General features: G+C 61.6%; 1 protein-coding gene across 1 annotated transcript; it reads left to right on the forward strand.

Moving 5' to 3' along the window:
- The first annotated feature begins 422 nt into the window (after positions 1-422).
- On the forward strand, positions 423-10,219 carry CCND1 (cyclin D1). The gene is made up of 5 exons (XM_065937958.1): positions 423-840; positions 2,428-2,643; positions 3,177-3,336; positions 7,192-7,340; positions 9,657-10,219. Exons 1-5 carry the CDS (start codon positions 643-645, stop codon positions 9,819-9,821), a joined length of 888 nt encoding a protein of 295 aa, XP_065794030.1. The 5' UTR covers positions 423-642; the 3' UTR covers positions 9,822-10,219.
- Positions 10,220-19,825: the final 9,606 nt, after the last annotated feature.

Genomic DNA, 19,825 nt, shown 5'->3' on the forward strand with positions numbered 1-19,825 from the left:
AATGCGCCCATTCTCCCGGCTCACAGTGTCACCGAACCCCAGCGTCCCCCCTCCACGCGGTCTCCCCCAGCTGCGTGTGGCCTGCCCGCCCTCCTAGCTGTCCCCCTCTGCAGAGCCACCTTCACCCAACCCCCCAAATCCTGCGGGACCCACTCGGAGCGGACAGACACCCCCCCAACCCCCGCTCCTGCACCCCTCTTCCCCGGAGGCGATAAAGGCAGCCTTAGGACGGTTTGCATTTCTATGAAAACCCGGCTTCGGGGGCAACACCGCGCGGTGCAGGCGCGGCGCCTCCGGGATGGCTTTTGGGCTCTGCCCCTCGCCGCTCCCCGGCGCTCGGCGCCCGCGCCCCCTCCCCCTGCGCCCGGCCCCCCTCCTTCCCGCTCCCATTCTCTGCCCGGCTTTGATCTCTGCTTAACAACAGTAACGTCACACGGGCTACAGGGGAGTTTTGTTGGAAGTTGCAAAGTCCTAGAGCCTCCAGAGGGCTGTCGGCGCAGGAGCAGAGAGCAGCAGCGTCCGCGCGCTCCGGCGAGGGGCAGACGAGCTCGAGGGAGCGCGGGGCAGCAGGAGCCCGAGCCGAGCGCCGACCCAGCCCCGGACCCACCGCCGCCCCCAGGCCACCTAGCCGAGCCCCCAGCCATGGCACACCAGCTCCTGTGCTGCGAGATGGAGACCATCCGCCGGGCGTACCCCGATGCCAACCTCCTCAACGACCGAGTGCTGCGGGCCATGCTCAAGGCGGAGGAGACCTGCGCGCCCTCGGTGTCCTACTTCAAGTGTGTGCAGAAGGAGATCCTGCCGTCCATGCGGAAGATCGTGGCCACCTGGATGCTAGAGGTGCGGGGCTCCGGGCGGCTCTCTTAGCACTTCCCTGCGACTTGTTGCGCAAACCCACTTTTCTTTGCCACTCATCTCCCTCCCTTCTCTCCCACCCGAACTTTGAAGTTTGCCAGAGTGTTGCTAGGAATCGCAGTTCCAAAATATATAGATATTCAGGGTATTTTTTTGAATAAGGAGGGGGTGGGGGTGGGGTCGTTAGATAATTCCTTTCGTGGCAGGGGGAGGGAGGCGGCGGCGGTCGAGGAGGGGTACCCTGGGGGAAAGCCACTGCCGGGGCACCCCAGGTGGCTTCAGGGTGCGGGCCCGCAGGCTGGGCGTCCTTTGTGGCCCCCGCCGGCACCGCCACCGCGCAGCCCCGCTGCGCCTCCTCTTGTGGCCGCGCGGCTGCTGAGCCGCCAGATCCAGGGGGAGGGGGCATAGATTTGATTTTTAAATTAATATCCATGGACACGTATGCAAGGGCCGCTCGTGCCAGTATTATGCGCCATCTTTGTTCTTTTATTGCAAAGCAAAAGTGTTTATTAATAATTGGGGGTAGAGTGGGGGCGGGGAGCGGCCGGCCAGGCGCTTGGGGCCGCCGCGAGGGGCCGCGCCGCCACCGCGAACCAGCGGGAGGGGCGCGGGGACAGAGCTCGGGTAGTTGTGGGGGGACCCCTCTCGGGAAAGGGGCCCCTTTGTTCAAGCAGTGGGTCCCGGGGCGTCCCGCAAGGCCAGCTTGGGCCGGAGAGCACGCCGGGCTGCAAGGTCGCGTGGCCCCCAAGACGCTGGGAATGGACCCTCATTTGCCGGGGTCTCAGCTTGGGGGACCTGTCTGGAGCGAGCTGGGGGCCAGGGGCACGTTTTCGGGCCTTCAGGGGGCTCCCCGGGTCACCGCAAGTATTTTAAAATAATTTTTGAAAGTGCGGCGTGGTGCCCTTGCGAGAGGGAAACGGCGCCCGCGCCCAGGGGGAAGGGGGGCCCCCGAGTTTGAATTCCTGGGGCTCCCCCCTGAGCCCGCAACGAGCTCCTGATTCCCGGCCTGGGTAAAGGACAGTCTGAGGGTCATTTTCAGGGGTTTTTTATGTACCCACTAAATTTTTTTATATTTTTAAATATTTTTTGAAAAGATGACGTCTGGGGAAATGCGGCGCGGCGGCCTGGGACGCCACCTTTGTGTCTCGCAGGCGCTGCGAGCGCGGCGCCCAGCCCCGCGGCCCTCCCCGCGGCCCTGCGCCCCATTTGGTGCCGACCCCAGGTCTGGCGGCTCCCGAAGCACCCACGAGGGCCGGGGTCCCCGGGACCCACAGCCCGCGAGCGGCACACGCCGCCCAGCCGTGCCCGCTCCCGCCCCCACTGTGCCAGCCTAGCTGGGACTTTCCCTTTCAGTTTCGGGGTGGGTGGGTATTGGGGACTCCCGGGGAAGGGGGGCGCGGCGGCGGGCAACTTCTGCCGCCCCCCCCCGCCCCGACCCTCCGCGCGCGCGCTCGGGGACCCCGCAGTCCGGCCGCCCAGGCGCGAGCCGGGCCGGGGGGCGCGAGGTCTCCGCAGAGGGGGCCGGGCGCTCCCTGCGGTGGCGGCGGTCACGGCCCCCGGTGCCCCCCGCAGGTCTGCGAGGAGCAGAAGTGCGAGGAGGAGGTCTTCCCGCTGGCCATGAACTACCTGGACCGCTTCCTGTCGCTGGAGCCCGTGAAAAAGAGCCGCCTGCAGCTGCTGGGGGCCACCTGCATGTTCGTGGCCTCGAAGATGAAGGAGACCATCCCCCTGACGGCCGAGAAGCTGTGCATCTACACTGACAACTCCATCCGGCCCGACGAGCTGCTGGTAACCCGGGGACCCCCGCCACGGGTCCCGGACGCCCCGTTAGCCGCGGGACCCCGGGGTGGGGGAGGCGTGCGGATCCCCGGCGGGCCGCTGAGAGACCCGCGGCCCCCGAGGAAGGCGGCCGCACGGGTGGGGCCCCGCTTGAAGAGCGGCGGGGACCCGCATCGCCCCGCAGCCGCGCCGCCGCCCCCCTCGCTTTCTCTCCGACTCCCACCGCCTCTGCGCCCCCAGCGCTGCGAAAAGTTGGGGGCGCGCGCCCTCCAGCGGCGGCGGCGGGGCGGCGCCCGCGCGGTTGACCCGGCCCCGCGTTCCAGGTGTGGGCGGGCTCCTGGTCTCCGCTGGCCCAGGGTGGGCTGCATTTAGGGTAGGACCCTTGGCGAGCAGCACCGTCCCTGCTCATAATGTGGGGGCGCGCGCTGTCCCCCTCACTTCCCGGACCCTCCAGCGACCCCCGTCCCCTCTCCTCGCCCCCTGCTCCACTGGGGTCCGCGCCTGCGCCTCTCTTGACGCACGTTTTCCCCACGGGTCCGCAGCACATGGAGCTGGTCCTGGTGAACAAACTCAAGTGGAATCTGGCAGCCATGACCCCGCACGATTTCATTGAACATTTTCTCTCCAAAATGCCGGTGGCCGAGGAGAACAAGCAGATCATCCGCAAACACGCACAGACCTTCGTTGCCCTCTGTGCCACAGGTAGGGTGCTGGCCCCCGCCGCTGGTGCCCAGGAGGAGCTGCGTGGCCCCCGCCTCAGTTTCCCCGTTGGAGGAGATGGTCCCCGGGCCCCTCCCGCTCTTGGAAGCACTCCTCTGCCCCCTGTTCTGGGGAGCAGAGAGGGCTGGGCTGCTTTTAAGGGCTCCAGGGAGGGGGGCGTCGCCTCCTGGGCGGGGAGCGCAGAGGCTGGTCCGTTACCACCCAGTGCTTGTGGCCGCGGGGGCGGGTGGCCACTCTGCCTGCGGCCAGCTGCTGTAGCTTCTGCTCCCCACTGCGGGCAGGGGTCACTCCATGCTGAAAGGGGTCTACCTTGGCTGTCCAGCCTGCCTCCGCCCCCCCACCGCGCCCCCCCCAACCCGTTCTTCCTATGTCCTCAAGGAGCCTGAGCTGCGGGGGCCCCCTCCTGGCCTCTCCCGAGCTGGGCCCCCTGCCAGGGGCGCCTCCAGGGGTGGGGAGCGCCGGCCGGCAGTGCCTGGACCACGTGCTCTGGGCACTGGCGCGGGGGCGGCCAGCAGAGGCGCTTGGCCGCCTGAGGCCCCGCCAGGGGCACCGCAGGCCGGCTCCGCTTCTTGCTCTCCCTGGGAGCGGCTTCAGAGCGCCTGGGCTCAGGCCGCTGCGGTTGGCAGCAGGAGCCCTCCCCCCGCCCCACTCCCCTGGCACAGCTCTGGACCGTCCCTGGGGGACCCTCCCTGGCAGGGCCCTCTTCCCAGCCCCCAGGCGGCCAGTCACTCAGAACCCAGGGAGACACACGTGCTGCCTCCTGCTTCTCCCAGCCCTGCTCCATGAGCCCTGTGACCCCTTCCTCCCTCCGATCCCATGATCTGGGCCCAGGACCCCTGGGAACCCTGGCCAGGCACCCATGCCCCATCCTGCCCAGTTCTTCTGTCGGCCGTCTCTCCCCCTCACCAGGCCTCAGCAGTCAGACCTGTTTGAGGCTCCCTCTGAGCAACCTGAGGACCACGCTGCACCAAAGAGGGGTTGACATCTTTCACCCCCTCCCCAGAAGGGGTGGGATCCCCCGCACACCATCTGATGTCACCCTCTCCATGTCTAGGGGCTGTAGTGGTGGCTGAGGTTTCCAGGTTAGGGGAGGTGGAGAGATTCTGCTGCCCCCTTCTTCTGCCTGCTCAAGGCGTGAACCCCTCTAAGAAGGACCCCTCAGAAGTCCTGCCAAGTGAGCCGTGGGGTGGGGGCAGATGAGAGGCGCAAAACATCTCAGCTAGGATGGATCTGAGGGGGGAGGGTGCCCCCTCCCCTGGCATTCCTGCCCCGCAGCACCCTCCCTTGGTCAGGGACAGGGTGGAAGGAGGGGCTCTCACGCGTGTCTCCCCGGCCTCCAGGGACCAGCCCAGCAGGCGGGCAGGGAGGCATTCTCTGGCTGGGACGCCTCCGAGAAGAGAAGCCTCCAGAGATTTGCAGACAGCCTTTTATGGAGCTGAAAGCGGTTCAGAGAAATGACCAACTTTCCCGCAGATAATGCAAGGAACGGTTCTTGCACGCGGTCCCCCAAGGATAGCTGGGACAGCCTGGAGCCCCTCCCCCCAACTCCTGGGACCCCAGGAAGCGGGGTGTGTGGCCTGGGTGGGATGCAGACAGCGCAGAAGCCGGGCACAGAGGTCGTGCCCGTGTGCGGTGCCCGCGCTCTGGCAGTTGTCTAAGAACCAGCTCAGCCAGCGCCCCTGGCCTGGAGTCACAGATACCTGGGCACACCTGGGGCGAAGGTGGGGGGACGGCCCGGGGTGACTCAGCATTTCATCTGCAGCAGCATCGGTGGAGGGGCCCGGGGGAGCAGCACCCCCCAACCGGGTCCTGAGCTGTTGAACTTCCGTGGCGCAGCTGTGTGCTTTAGTCACAAGGCCGGGGGGTTGGGGGGGGGCGTCTCTTAAGATGAGAAGGGCATGCTACAGCCTCAAACAGGTTTTGTGAAGTGGAGGCATGAGTATGCGTCCCAGGAGATGCTTTGCCCTCCACATGGCAGGGGTCCCTTTAAAAGGTGCTGTGGAGGGGGGCGGGCGTCTGGCAGACCTAGGTTCCTGACTAGGTGCCCAGGGGCGGGGGGCACGTCACCCACACGCCGGGTGGGGTTGGCTCTGCTGCTGATGTGTGTGTCCGTGTGTGCGCGCTGTGTGGTCAAGTTGCTCAGCCGTGTCCGGCTCTTTGCGACCCCATGGACCATAGCCCACCGGGCTGCTCAGTCTGTGGGCATCTCCAGGCGAGAATACTGGAGTGGGTTGCCGTTTCCTTCTCCAGGGGAATCTTCCCGACCCAGGGGTTGAACCTGGGTCTCTTGTATCACCTGCTCCAACAGGCAGGTTCTTTACCAGCAGGGCCGCCTGGCCCGTGTGGGTACGCAGTGGAGCGTGTCTTGCGAGGAGCGCTTCTTTGAGGCTGGCACGGCACCAGGCTGAGAGAACAGGCCCGAGCGGGGTCAGCTCCGACGCCCACCACCCCGGCTGTGGCCCGCTGGAGTCTCGGCCGCTCAGTCGTGTCTGACTTGGCGACCCCATGGGCTGGGCAGCAAATAGGAACAGCCGTTGGAGGCTCCGGGTTGAAATCTGTGCACCCTCCTCTAAGCAGATAAGGCCCCAGGGTGCCTGCAGACGTGCGCACACGCGTGCTTGTGCACACAGTCCAAGCGTGTCATCCCTTCCCTGCCGCACGGGGCTTTCCAGGCGCGGCCAGTCAGAAGCCGTGCTCTGGCCACAGCGATGTCCGAGATTCTGATGGGCCCTGATGAAACGCTCCCAGGCTGGGTGGACCTGCTCCTGTTTGGGGGGGCGTTCCTGTTTTAAGTGGTTCGAGCACCCAGCCGCAACTTCGTCTCCCCTTCAGGGCTGGCTGTCTTTTCCCCTCCCAGCCCTCCTGCGGGCTCCTGCTCCCTGGAAGGAGGCCTGGCTGTTTGCTCTTAGAATGAAGTCTCCAGCCAGGCCGCGGGGCGGGGGGCCCCCCGGGGGTCCCACTGCCTTTGTGCCCCGTCCCCTCCCACTCAGCTCAGTGGGGCAGGGTGAGGCGGCGGGGACTGACCTCCTAAGGGCCCAGATTCCAGGCCAAGAGGCCCCGCCTGGTTCAGATGCTGAAATCAGCGGCCTCCCACCAGTCATTCCTCGTTGAAAACGACAAAGGGGTAGCCTGCAGGCCCTGGGTCCCTTCCGTGGCCCTCGTGGCTTTTCCACCCCCCCATGACACTGTTCCCCCCGAAGGGAAGCCAGGGGTCAGCACAGCAGGGGGTGGCCGACAGGTGACCCTGGCCGGGGGCCACCGAGGGAGCCAGCCTCCCCCCCCCCACCACCGCACTGCCTGGGGTGGACACTTGCCCAGCAGCGTGCGGAGAGCTGCTGAGGACAGGCGGGTGCAGTCATGAAGTCACGCTGCGCCCCTCCCAGGTCCCTGGGGGCGGGTAAATGGAGTGAACATTGGGCAGGTCTCCCCGCGTGGAGGATGGCCGCCCCGGTGCGGGGTTAGCATGGCACAGAGACACCACCCTCCTCGTGGGTGTGCCCCACCTTCTTACGACTCTTCTTCTGTGTGCCTGTGTGAATAAACGATCCATTCATGGGCTTCCATGCCAAGAGGCCTCCGCCAGCGGTTTTCCTGGTCTGCTTTTCTGGTGTCTGTAAATGAGCATCGCGGGCCGTGCTCAGGGAGCCTGAGCTGACTTGCTCTCTCTGCCGCCCAGGGTGGTGATCAAGGCTGGAGCGTGGGGCGCCTCGCCTACTTCCTGACCATCCCTTTGAAATCTGCAGGACAGGCTGGGGCGGGGGGGGGGGGGGGCGGCCCTGATCACAGGGTCCTGGGGCGTCCCCACTCAACCCCTTTGGCTCTGTCTCCCCCTGCCAGACGTGAAGTTCATTTCCAACCCGCCCTCCATGGTGGCTGCCGGGAGCGTGGTGGCCGCGGTGCAAGGCCTGCACCTGGGAAGCGCCAGCGGCTTCCTCTCCTATCACCGCCTGACACGGTTCCTCTCCAAGGTGATCAGATGCGACCCGGTGAGTGACGCGCTCCCGCGTGGGCAGGGGGCCTGCCCGGCTCTGGGTACTAGAGGTCGTCAAGGGCCTGGGAAGCAGGGGCCTCGTGGAGCATGGACGGACCGGCAGCTGTCTGCGTCAGGCTTGGAGCCAGGCTGCGGCCGTGGCAGAGTGCCTGGGGGCATGCCACGCCCTTTCCTGGGGTTGCGGGGGGGGGGGGGGGGGGGGGGGGGCTCCTTTGGGGAGAAAAGACTCCGGAACTTGTCAGTGGGTAGGAGGGTGGTCCCTGGGGGCCCCTGGAGCCTAAACCCCTCCCGGGTGGGGGAGCCATCCAAGAAGAAGGGCCTCAAGGCAGGCGGGGTCAACGGTCCGTGCCCTAATGTCGTGTGGGGTGGGGACCGTTCGAGCTTTGTCCGGGCGACAATGCGGATGCCCGATAAATGGACGCTTTACAAGGGCTCCTGTGAGGTCTCCCTCCATGGCGAGCCTGCTCCAGACAACTTGTTTTTATGGCCCCTTTTGAGAGGCTGCTTCTGTGAATGCCGGAGTCCATTGTCTCTTTCTCCTTAAAGGTGCCATTGTCTTATCCCCCATTCTTTTCCTAAACAATTAAAGTGACAGTTACAAGGGTCAGGGGCATTTACCAAATTAGACCAGCAAGGTTTGGTGCGGGGGGAGTCACACCGGACCTGCAGGGTGCCGTGGGGGAGCCAGTGACTGCCTTGACCCTAGTCCAGGTCCGGCTCGGGCTGCTGGTGGTCCCCTCTCGAGCAGGCGGGAGGCAGAGGAAAGCGGGGTGTGGGGTGGACGCCCGCCTGACCTCTGCCAGCAGTACTTGGCTGCGGCCTGCGTGACCCCCAGAGGAGGAAGCTTTCCTGTCTGGAGGCATGGGCATCTCGGAGAGGGCACCCCATGGAGAGGGAGCGGGCATCTTGGCCTCACTGCCAGGGGTCAGCCTCGGCTAGAAACGCCACGGACAGTGCTGTCCCCAGACAGTTGTAGGAAACGGCTGCATGACCCCTGATTTGAATAGAGACTGTTGTAATTAGACCTGAGACAAAGGCTTCCCGGCTGAAGGCCGGGGCGGTGGGGGAGTCGTTAGTCTGGTGACCAGGTGACAAACGGCACTGAGCTTCAGACAGAAAGTTCTCGGTGGTGGAGGCGTGGCCCCATCTGCCTTCCACGGGATGAGGCTGTGAGGCTGAGGGGGCCCCTTCCTGTACCCCTCTGCTCTAGCTCCACTGCATGGCCCCCCGAATTTCAGGGGCAAGCGAGCCATCTCCGGGAGGGGAGAGGGGGGCTTCCTGCCATGGTGGGGAAGTGGGAGGGCTCTCCGGAGGCAGAGGTGGGTGTTTGGATGGGAGTCTGAGGGGGGTGTCAGCAGTCTTGGGTCCCCTGCCCAGCTTCCGCCTCTGTAAAATGGGGCCATGTGCACATACATGCCTTTTTCCTTTGCGGTGATGAATATTGAGAAGGTGTCTCGGAAAGCCTCCCCAGCCCGTAAAGCCTGTATCTGCGGGAGACCCCCGGGGGTCCACTCAAGCCCCCCTGGTCCAGCTTCTCTGCTCTGGAGCAGTGTTCACCGTTTCCAGCCCCACCTAGGTGGATGCTGGGGGTGCCTGCCCACGCCGAGCCTCACTTTTGTGGGAAAGGCTTGGGTCTGGGTTCCAGGCTGCCCTGAAGCCTTCTCCTGGTTCTAGGAGAGAAACCCCGTGTGGCCTCTCTGTTCAGCCCGGGAGCCGTGGCCACCGGACTGCCAGTGGCGCCTTCGAGCTGCTGGGAGATCTGCCCCCGAGCGGGACCGGCAGAGGCCCACGGCCTCTGTGGCGGGCAGGAGCCGTGCTTGGCCGGAGCATCTCCAGGGATGCAGGTCCAAGCGGGAGAGGATGGCGGTAAAGGACCCAAGTCCCCCGGGGCCGCTCGGCGTTCATCCTGGGTCATGCACGGCCTAACACTTTTGACGGCCGTTCTTCACGCGTGGCTGGGTTCACCACCAGGGCTGACACAACAGAGGTTAAGTCCAAGAAGCGGGGGCTCAGCGGGCCTCCGGTCCGGGCTCAGATGATGGTGCCGAATGCTGAGGGGGCCGCAGTGGGGCCAGTGGGAACCTGGGGGCTCCGGGCAGGTGGGCAGGGTCGCCTGTGTCCACCGGAGCCCCTGGGTCCTGAGCAGGCTCGCAACTGCCTGGGTGATCTCTGGGCTCCTCGGGCCAGGGCAGGGGGCAGCTGGTGGCCAGAGAGGGTCGGCACTGTGGATCCCGGGGTCGGGGAAGTGTCCTCAGCGTATGAGGTTAGTGGAGACCCTTCTGAGAGCCCCGTGCCCACCCACCTCTCCCAGGACTGCCTCCGCGCCTGCCAGGAGCAGATCGAAGCCCTCCTGGAGTCCAGCCTGCGCCAGGCCCAGCAGCAGAACTTGGACCCCAAGGCCGCGGAGGAGGAGGAGGAGGAGGAGGAGGTGGACCTGGCCTGCACACCCACCGACGTGCGCGACGTGAACATCTGAGCGCGCCCGGCGAGGGAGGGGCCGCCCCGGGGCTCCGGGGACAGAGGCGCCCGGCCTGGCCCCCTCCTCACCGTCCTGGTGTTTTCCTTCGCTCTTTCTCCCTTCCGTCTCTGACTTAAGCAAAAGGAAAAAAAGTACCCGAAAAGTTCTCTTTAAAAAAAAAAAACAAAAAAGGAGAGGAAAAAAAAATAGTATTTACATAACCCTGAGCTGGAGAGAGGGGAGAGGGTTGTGCTACAAAAATAGAGGATTTTATGCCCCGTAATCAACTAGTTTTGATATTCATGTGTTTGTGTCTCCGTGTTGTAAGAATAGACATTAACACAAGGAGCGAGTCTGCGGGAGAGGATTAGATTTGATTCTTCATGTGTTTAAAACAAACAAAAAAAGCTTAAAAATGTTTCTTAAAAAAAAAATAATAGAAAAAAGTCCACATCCCATTTTTAAAGTAGAAGAGGATTTTAGGTAGGGGAGCATACGCGTGTGCTTTTCTTAAGGACACGGCTTTAAAGCAGTTCTAGGCATCTTGTATCTCGCTTACGCATGTAGTCACTTTATAAGTCATGTGTTTATTTTATTTTGTAGGTAGGCGTGTAACCTTCACCTTGTCAATGGTTGATGTAATGTAACCTCTCAGCTAGGGTAGCATTAGAGCTCGGCATCTTGGAAAGGCTAATCCTCTTTCTCCCTGTGGACTGACCACCAGAGGGGTTTGTCAGGCGCCGGCTTGCATCACGGTGATGGAAGGCTGCCGCCAACTCCTCGCGTCCACTACCAGAAAGAGAAACTGCAATAGTGACCTAATATATTCTATTTTTATAATCTTCATATTTTTGTAGTTAACCTGTTTATGAGATGCTGGTTTTTTTTTTTTTTTTTCTCACTCAACAGACCTGCAGCCTGCTTATATCCAGGTGAAATCTACAGCTGTTCTGTTCTGTTTTGTTGGTTTTTTTTCCTTCTCGATATTCCAAAACCATTCCATTTCAAAGCACTTTCAGTCTCTAGGTGACATCTCTGCTTCTGTGGTGTGTGGAGGGCGGGGAACAGTTTCCTAATGGAATGGTTTGGGGATATTCCAGTACTAGGGTGCAGGCAGGACGCAAGGCAGGTGCTTGACACTGTGGTGTTAGCGGGAGGGGGTGGTGATAATTTGGAGGGCTAGGTTCTGGTCGAGGAGAAGAAAGTGTGCATTCATTCTTCACGTTGCCAGGATGGTGTATTCCTTTCCTTTTCTGTAGAGAAGCTGAAGTTTAGGAATCCTTCAGTGCCAACTGGTGTTTGAAAGTAGAGGCCTTAAAGGTTTACCTAGAGAACCAGCAGTTTCAGAGTTAACTTTAGATGTTTTGCAACGGAAGGTTTTTAAACACTAAAATATATAATTTATAGTTAAGGCTAAAAAAGAATATTTATTGCAGAGGGTGTTCGTAAGGCCAGTATGATTTATAAAGTAATGCAATCTCCCCTTGATTTACACACACATACACACACACACATACACACTTTTCTGCCTTAGATGTTGCAAGTGTAGGACAGTTTATTAAAGTTAGATCCTTTTATAGGAAAGGGGGGAAAAAAATCCCGAGAGAAAAACACAAAGATGTGAATTTAGCTGATCTGGCCTGTTTGATCACTCCAGAGTGATCCAATTGGAGAGGCATCAGTTTCAAGGACAAGTAGGATGCTTAGAAACAAGTTCAGTTCTAATACAATCTCCGACCCCTCCTTTCATAAAAGAAACTTAGCAACCGATAGGTAATTTGCACATCTTGGCTATGTACCTTTTTGTAATTATTCTGTAGGGAGTGTTTGAAGGGAGCGAGGAGGTGAGGGTGGACGTGTGCGGAGGGGAGGTGGGCGGGGACCACTCGAGGGACAGGCTGCGGCTCCGTTTTCTTTATTCGCTGCTACCGATGACTTCCCAGAACAGTTTGGAAACATTCACATTGCTTCTCTTTATCTTTCACATTGTTTTGCTGCTATTGGAGTATCAGACTTTTTTTTTTGTTTGTTTTACAATGTCATATACTAGCCATGTTCTAGTTTGAATTTTCTCATAGAAAAAAAAAATGTATTACGGATGCCTTTTTTTTGTAGGTTTTTTTTTTTTTATGTGATCAATTTTGACTTAATGTGATTACTGCTCTATTCCAAAAAGGTTCCTGTTTCACAATACCTCAAGCTTCACTTAGCCATTTGCAGACCAGGCGGTCAGGCTCTGTCTGACCCACGGCCTCCTGCTTCGGCAGACAGACACGTGGACGAGAACCCAAAAAAAGGGGCCCGGTGGGGATCCCCGACCCCCGGGCACGTTCACGAGGACCCCTGGGCGTCTCTGGAGACAGGCCGCGTCCGTTTCCTCTGCCCTGCGCCTGTAATGCTGGACTCTGCGCCTGAGATTGACCATCCAGTAGGTTTTTTACGGCTGTATCGTTCTTTGCGTATAGCTATGAAAACTGCATTACTGTTGTTGTTCTTGTAACCAGTGTGTCTTCATGTTCCACGTGGTGCTGTGCTGTAGGACTTGGTCATTTGGCATGATTGCAATCGCCCCCAGACTATGTTTCGGTTTGGGGTGTGCTGTATGTGTTATATTAGTGTTCTGTTTGTGGTTCTGGTCATTATAGCAAAAAAAAAAAATAATAATAATTGCTCATTTAAAGAGACTTCAGATCTCAATGATAAGCCAGCTAACGGGGCTGTATGCCCGAGAGCCGCCAAGCACGCTGCCGAACCAAAAGGACTTGCACCGTCCGCCGCGGCCCCAGGCGGGACAGCCGCAACCCCCAGGCCCCTGGCTGGTGCAGGCCCCCCACCCCCGCCCACCCTGCGGCCGACCCGCTTGCGCTTACCTCAACCCTCCTGGCTGCGGCACCTCTGTCTGCACCAAACGGGGGTCCGAGCAGGACGGTCTGCGGTGGAGGGGGGTGGGGGAACGTGTGTGCTCTGAGGCCAAAGGCGGGGCAGGTCTGGCGGCACAGGCAGCCTGCCCCGGGGGCTGGCGAGCGGGCGGGGGTCCGGCGGGCGGGCGCTTGGGGGTCTGTGTGTGTTCACGGCCGCACACCACGGTGTTTCCCAGCACAGACATGTAACCGGCACGTTTCCAGCAGGAAACAAGACAAACGTGAAAAGTCTAGAAATAAAATCGGTAAAACCCCAGCGCGGCGCCTTCTTGTCTGTTTCCTGGGGCGGGGTGGCAGGTGGGTCACTGCGGACACCGGGCCGGGTCCTCTTGTGGCGGGGGCCGCCCCGGGCGCCGTGGGGTGTCACGGGGTGTCTGCCCACCTCCCTGGCCTCCATCCACTAGGTGACAGGACGTCCAGTCGTGAGAGCCAAGAACGCCTCGACGTATCAGCGGTCGCCTGGCGAGAAGCAGGAGGGAATCCAAACCAGAGGTCGGTGGGGGGGGTGGTGCCACGTGGGTCCCCGGAGATGGGGGATGTGCCTACAAGCGGCCCTGACCGCTTCAGACAGCAGCTGGGGGCCCAATCATGCCACCGTACTGTCCCCCCATGGATCAGCCCACGTCTGGCCAGTTCGCCCCCTCCAGTTATTTGCAGATAGTCAAGTAAAGTTGGCATTCCTTAACTCTTCTGGCACAAAATGCTGTTTGCTCTAGGTGAATCGTGGCCCCAAGGGGCCCTGAGCCCGCGGGAGTGATGTGAGTGTCCAGTCCGCAGTCCAGTGGCCTCTGCCCGGACCTGGCCACCTGCGAGGCTGCCCCTGGGCTTCAGAGGCCTGCGAACTGCCCACATTCCCACCGCCAGATGGAAATACTATGTGAACCCTGGTTCCAGCCCTGCGGGAGCCGGGGCCTCTTCTCAAAGCCTGGGGGTCCCTGAGGTACCCTCCGTCTGCCCCCCCACACAAGCGTTCACTGAGCCAGGAGTAGGCCTGGGTCACGTGGCCAGTCTACCTCTACACACCAGGTCAGCTCTCTGCAGCCCTTAGGAAGCGCCTGCTCTGTACCAGGCTGCAGGGGTGGGGTGGGGGCCCCATGAGTCCACGGAGCCTGTAGCTTCCGGGAGGGGGTGGGATGGAGGGGCTTGATGGCTGCTTTGCCGGTTGGATTGAGGGAGAGAGGCAAGGTCCCTGCCCTGGGAGCCCGCAGGGTGCTCTGAAATGGAGTCCCCAGTCCCCGTACACCAGGGGCGGAGGGATGGAGCTGCAGCGGGGGGCGCCTGAAGGCCGGGCCAGTCTGCTCCTCTGCGGTGGCTCACCCCAGGACGTGCCCCGGGGCCCAGAGACATCGATGGTCTGTCCCCCCAGACCGCAGGCCTAGAGGGGCCCAAGCGAGGCTCTGACACCATCAGGGCCTGGGGTATCTTGGGGGGCAGTTTCAGTGGGGAGCAGGGGCTTCCCTGTTAGCTCTGTGGGTAAAGAACCTGCCTGCAATGCAGGAGACACAGGAGACAACAGGTTCGATCCCTGGGTCGGGAAGATCCCCTGGAGAAGGAAATGGTGACCCACTCCAGTCTTCCTGCCTGGAGAATCCCGTGGACAGAGGAGCCTGGCGGGCTGCAGTCCATGGGGTCACAGAGAGTCGGACGTGACTGAGTACACACCTTCCTAGAGGCAAGACTGATTGCATTAAGTTCCAGTGAGAATCAACAGAGGAAGCAGTGGGGGGAGGTGGACGCCGGGGCGGCCGGGGCTGCGGGCTGTTGTATGGAGTCTAGGGTTTCAGGTGGAAGATGTGTTTGTGGGCTGACAGGTCGGACAGTGGAAGGAAGATGGTGTGACGGGGAGGCGGCCCTTGTGTGCGGAGCAGGGGAGGTGGGGAGGCAAAGGGGGGGGCCCCCAGCACACACAGGGTCTGGGCTGAGGGTCCTCCAGGGCCCATCTTTCCAGCGGCGAAGCCCCCGGGAGGAGCGGGGTGGGCTGCTCTCAGTTATGCTGCAGGCCCAGAAGGGTCCCCTCCTGGGACGGCAGTGAAGGCCCCATGCCCTGGCGGTCTGGCTGCCCCGTGCCTGTCATGAAAACAAATGCGGGCCTTTGAGGGGCTTCTGAGACAAAGCTGTTCAATGTTGGGCCCACAACCACTCACCTGGGGCCTCCCTGCCTCCCAGCCAGTCTCCCTGCCTCGGGCGGCCCCTCCACCCTCTGCCAGACTTCACTGGGGCTTCTAGCTCCTTCTGGCTCCTTCCGTGCTCCTGGGACCTGGGCCCAACTCCGGGGCCTCGCCCCCATCTCCCCCAGCGTCACCCCCGTCTAGCCCCGAAGTTCCTGCCCTCAGGACTGCAGGACTACACCGCCTCCAGTTTTGTGCCTGGAGTCCCCGCCCCCAGGCTGACCTAAGACCCTCTGCAAGCATTCCCCACCCGGCCCCGACGGGCGACTCTGGGTGGTCCAGGAACCATCACACGTGGTTCTTCCTCGCTCTGGACTGTGAGCCCTGAAAGACAGCCGTCTGGCTGGTGGGGTGCGCCCCGGCCTGCATACAGTGGGGCGCGTGGAGCTGCAGAGGCCCTTCGGGACCCGGGTGTGGTGGGCAGGCCCCATGTGTTTCGAGGCATCCAGGGCTGGGGGCTCCCTTGGAGCTGGGCAGCTCCTGATCCTGCCGAGTAGGCTCAGTAAGCCCCGGGACACGGCCTGTGTGCTAAGGCCGGGGGCGGGGGGTGGTCCCTGGGCAGGCATGTTTGCAGAGGAGGTCACAGTCAGGGCCCTGGGTGACCACAGCTGGGGGCCAGGCTCCCACCTCCCCCCCACCCCGAACCTGTGCCCCTGGAAGCCAGGCAGCCGTATCTCTGGGCCCTGCAGGTGGCAGGGGTTGGCTGTCCCACTGTGAACCCAGTCCCAGCTCCGGGGAGCAGTGGTGGGGGGCGCCTGTGTGGGGCGTGTGTCCCGCACGCTGGGCCGGCCTCCCAGCGCACAGGGCTCTGTCATCCCAGGAATGCCTTTGATCAGGAGTTGGTGCAGGGGGGACGCAAGCCGGCCCCTGGCCTCTAATCCGTTCCCACAGTCCCCCTGCCCGCCGGCCCCTGCCCTGAGCCACACCGGGGCCCAGGAGACAATAGCCGCGGCCGGTGGGCGGGCAGCTCAGCAACAGGGGCTGGAGGCCCACATCCGGGGGCATTGTCGCCGCCAGCCCAGGGCGCACGGGGCATGGGGGAGCTCTCACCGAAGGGCTGCCGCCGGCTGGGGCAGCTCAGCTCGTCCTTACGAGCTGCAGCTAACGGCAGCCGAGATGGCCTCCCCAGGGCAGTCCTCCAGAACAAGACCCGTCTAGCTGGAAGGTCAGCCCACATCCTGGAGCTCGCCAGGCGGTGGTCCTCCCGGTCCCGTCGTGGGAGGACAGTAGCTCAAGTTCACCAGTCACGCTCTGGGGACCAGATATCGTGCTATGGGTCAAGCACATCACCTCTCCCTAAATCTTGAAACAGCCCCCAGGGGTTGCTGACCGGCAGGGGCCATGCTGGGGATGGGCCCCGCGGAGCCCACGTTCGCTCTGGGAGGGACAGTTACCCCATCTTCCAGGTCAAGGGTTGGCGGGCTTTCCACAAAGGGCCAGGCCAGGCAGCGGGCGTTTGGGGCTCCACAGGCTGTGTTCTCCAACCAGCCCCTCGAACCTGCTACACGGGGCCCTGGGCACAGCCGGCCTGGGTCTGGGTGAGGGCGGGACTGAGCTGCCCTCTGCTGCGGGTGTGGAAACTGGCCCAGAAAGGTGAAGGTCCTGAGCCGGGGGGCCAGGCCAGTGGCTGGGTTTGCGTCTCCGAGGCCTGCACCGCACCCCCCTCCCCCATCAGTCAGCCTGGCTGCCCTAATGAGGACACAAGGTCTTCAAAGATGCACTTGAAGAAAATTCACGAGGCCTTCGTTTGCGTATTTTCACCCAAGGCCAGTCCTAAAGGAAATCAACCCTGAATATTCACGGGAAGAACTGTTACTGAGCCTGAAGCTCCAATACTCTGGCCACCTGATGGGAAGAGCCGACTCATTGGAAAAGACCCTGATGCTGGGGAAGATTGAAGGCAGGAGGAGAAGGGGACGACAGAGGATGAGATGGATGGATGGCATCACCGACTCGAGGAGTTTGGGCAAACTCCGGGAGGTGGTGAAGAACAGGGAAGGCTGGCGCTGCAGTCCGTGGGGTCGCAGAGTCGGACACGACTGAGCGACTGAACAACCACCCTCCTACGCTTAATGCATCCACTGGGGCCCTGATGTGCCCGGAGGCCCAGGGGTCGGGGTCAGGTCCACCCACATCCAAGGCTTCTAGTCAGCGCTCCCTGTGGTCAGCGTAGGATCTTGGTCAGTGGGCCTGGAGAATGGAGGCCAGGCGTGCCAGCAGTGGCATCTGATGTGGTCAGTGGTTGTTTGAAAGACACACCCTCTGCCACATGAGCCCATTCAGAGGGAAAGATCCAGGAGGTGGATGTCAGCTCTGCAGCTTCCAGGCTGTGCGGCTTCTCCTTCTGGGCCTGGATTTCTTACCCAGAAGATGGGGATTGTCATGGGACTTCCCTGGTAGTACAGTGGTTAAGAATCTTCCTTCCAATGCAGGACACATGAGTTCGGCCCTGATCGGGGAACTAAGAGCCCACATGCCTTGTAGCAACTAAACCTGCGTGCTGCAACTGCTGCACCCTCGACACACAGCTATTAATAGAAGCCCATACATGGCAACCAAGATTCAGCAAAGCCTAAATTTAAAAAAAAACAGAAAGAAAGCTGGCAACAGTCCTGTCTATAGGCATGGAGGCTTCAGGAACGCATGCTAACGTCTGTGACACGCCCAGCAGGGAAGCCAGCGGGGCTGTCTTCAGTGTCCGCCTCCTGGGGTGACGGGGGGACGAGGTCCACGCGGCCCTGAGCACACGCCTGCTGCATGGCCGTCACTCAGTAAATGTCCCCGCCCCGCCAGGGCCACCGCCGTCACCCCACACAGTGTCCAGCTGAGCAAGGAGGCCCCCTGGTCCCCAAGGGTGGTCAAGGCCATGCTTATTACCCTCCCCCGGCAGGTCCTGGTCTTCATGCCTCTCCTGCTATTGCCAGACCCCAGATTTCGCTCAGTGGGAAGCACCATTCTCAACTCCGTGGCTTTGGGGGGACTGACCCCCTCCCCAGCTCCAGGATAGGTGCTGAGGGGCTCAGAGCCTACGGCACCTCTGCCCCCTGGGAAGAGTGGCAGGTTCAAGGATAGATGTGAAATTTAACAGCCAGCGAGACTCGGGAAAGATTTTTCTTGAGTTTCTGGAAAAGAGAGCCCTCCACCCTGATCCTTACGACTCCGGGGGTTGGCATGGCCCTTCCACTGCCTCGTGGGGGGCGCCCCGGGGAGCTTCAGCCACAGAGTGGAGCCTGAGCGCAAGCTTGGTCAGGCAGGAGAGCAGGAGGGGGACCAGGCCTCCAGGAAAGCTGCTGGATCGAGCCAGCCCCTTTGTTCCGGGAGCCCAGGACTGTCCCTTACCGTTGGAGGTCGTCTGATGTGGCCTTCCAGGCATTTTCAGAGCTTAACTGCTCCACGCTCTGCATGTTTTCGACCTATTTCCAAAGAAGGTCCCATTCCCAGGTGCCAGGGGCTGGAATGTTCTCGGGTCTTTTAAGGGACACAGCTCAACCCAACAGGTGTGTTTGAGCTCTTAGAGCTAGGGAGCACATTCGTGGAGCACCCCATGATCTCAGGGGTTCATGTCCATGGAGTAAAATGGAAGTTCAGTAAATCCTGGCTGAAAGGGCGGAGACATCCACCAGCAAGTCTTCAGTTCCGTGGTTGTTTACCGGAGCAAGGAATTCCCCTCTCCATCCCACTCTTTAGTCGGCAGAGGCAGGATCACGTTCAGGTGTCACTACAGCCCCGGTGACCCACAGCCCAGCTGATCTGATCACGGGGACCCCCAGGGACAGAGCAGCCAGGGCCTGGACGTCAGGTGAGGAGTGCAGCCACCATCGGGGCTGCAGGCAAGAAGCAACTGTCCTTCTTGCAACAGTGAAGCCCCCACGGAGCCCCTTAGTCCTGCTGGCGTGGACAGGACCGTCGGCCCTGGGGTCCTGGCCCGGCATCTGCACGCCGCTCACGTCCTGGGGAACTGAACACAGCGCTCGCTTTTCTCTGCTTGATCAGACTCACTTGGGGACTTGTTTCCTGGGCTGCAGACCAGTTCCTCACTTCACTCACTAAGGACTGGAATAACTGTGGAGTTGGGACCACCGTGCCTGTTAACTTGCAGGCTTTGATCTCTCCAAACTACACGGTGCCCCCAGGTAGGGTGGAAGAGACACTCTCCGGGGTGCTGAGCTCAAGCGAAAGCTCCCAAAGTGAGCCGTGCCAAGGCCACCTCCTCCAGGAAGCCTTCCTGCCCTCCTTCCCACTCCCTTATTCCCCAGGCAGAGCTGAACACAGCACCCCCCCACACACACTTCCAGGCTCCCCGCCCATACTTCCGTGAGCCCTGCTTACAGGGCTGGGCGCAGGTGCTGGTCCGTTCCGTTCCCACCGCTACGGCCACAGCCAGCGCGGGTCCCGTTCCAGAAATCCGTCCGCCTCCACCCCAATCAGCTAGATGCAAGACTGCTCACACAGACAGGCTGTGAGTTATCAGGGAAATGAGGCCCTGCTCTGGCTAAGAGTAATTCGTGCAGACCGCCCGATCCCCGCTGTGCTCAGTGAGGCCTGAGGTCAGCCACTTACCGCAGCCGTCGGGTTCGTCACTCAGCTCAACCAGGTGCCCCGCGCCTCCATCTGTGGGGGGGCGGGGGGCCGGGGGGGACAGTGGCCCCACCTTGCAGGCTTTGTGGACCCTTCAGGGACCTGAGGAAGGTCAACGCGGCCCCGGGCAGCCACACTGCTAAGTTGAGACTTCTTATCTGTCCCCCAGATCCCTCCATTCTCTCCTCACCACTGGGTGGAGAAACACAACGGGCTGAAGGTGAAATAACTAAGTGTGGCGGGCTGCAATCCCGCCTCGGGTGGGTGTAAAACCCTTCGGCCATCACGGTGCCTGAGAGCGGAGCCCCAAAGGGTAAGTTCAGCTGGAAGGTAGATTAGTCTGCTTATTCCCAAT

Source organism: Muntiacus reevesi, chromosome 5 (genome assembly GCF_963930625.1).
Source record: "Muntiacus reevesi chromosome 5, mMunRee1.1, whole genome shotgun sequence".
NCBI classification, from domain to species: Eukaryota; Metazoa; Chordata; class Mammalia; order Artiodactyla; family Cervidae; genus Muntiacus; species Muntiacus reevesi.

What these genes read in the sequence shown, in the direction of transcription:
- CCND1 (XM_065937958.1), top strand. Translation starts at nt 643, where the DNA reads ATGGCACACCAGCTCCTGTGCTGCGAGATGGAGACCATCCGCCGGGCG. An exon ending in TGGCCACCTGGATGCTAGAG is followed by an intron (nt 841 to 2,427) that starts GTGCGGGGCTCC and finishes TGCCCCCCGCAG; the next exon opens with GTCTGCGAGGAGCAGAAGTG. An exon ending in TCCGGCCCGACGAGCTGCTG is followed by an intron (nt 2,644 to 3,176) that starts GTAACCCGGGGA and finishes ACGGGTCCGCAG; the next exon opens with CACATGGAGCTGGTCCTGGT.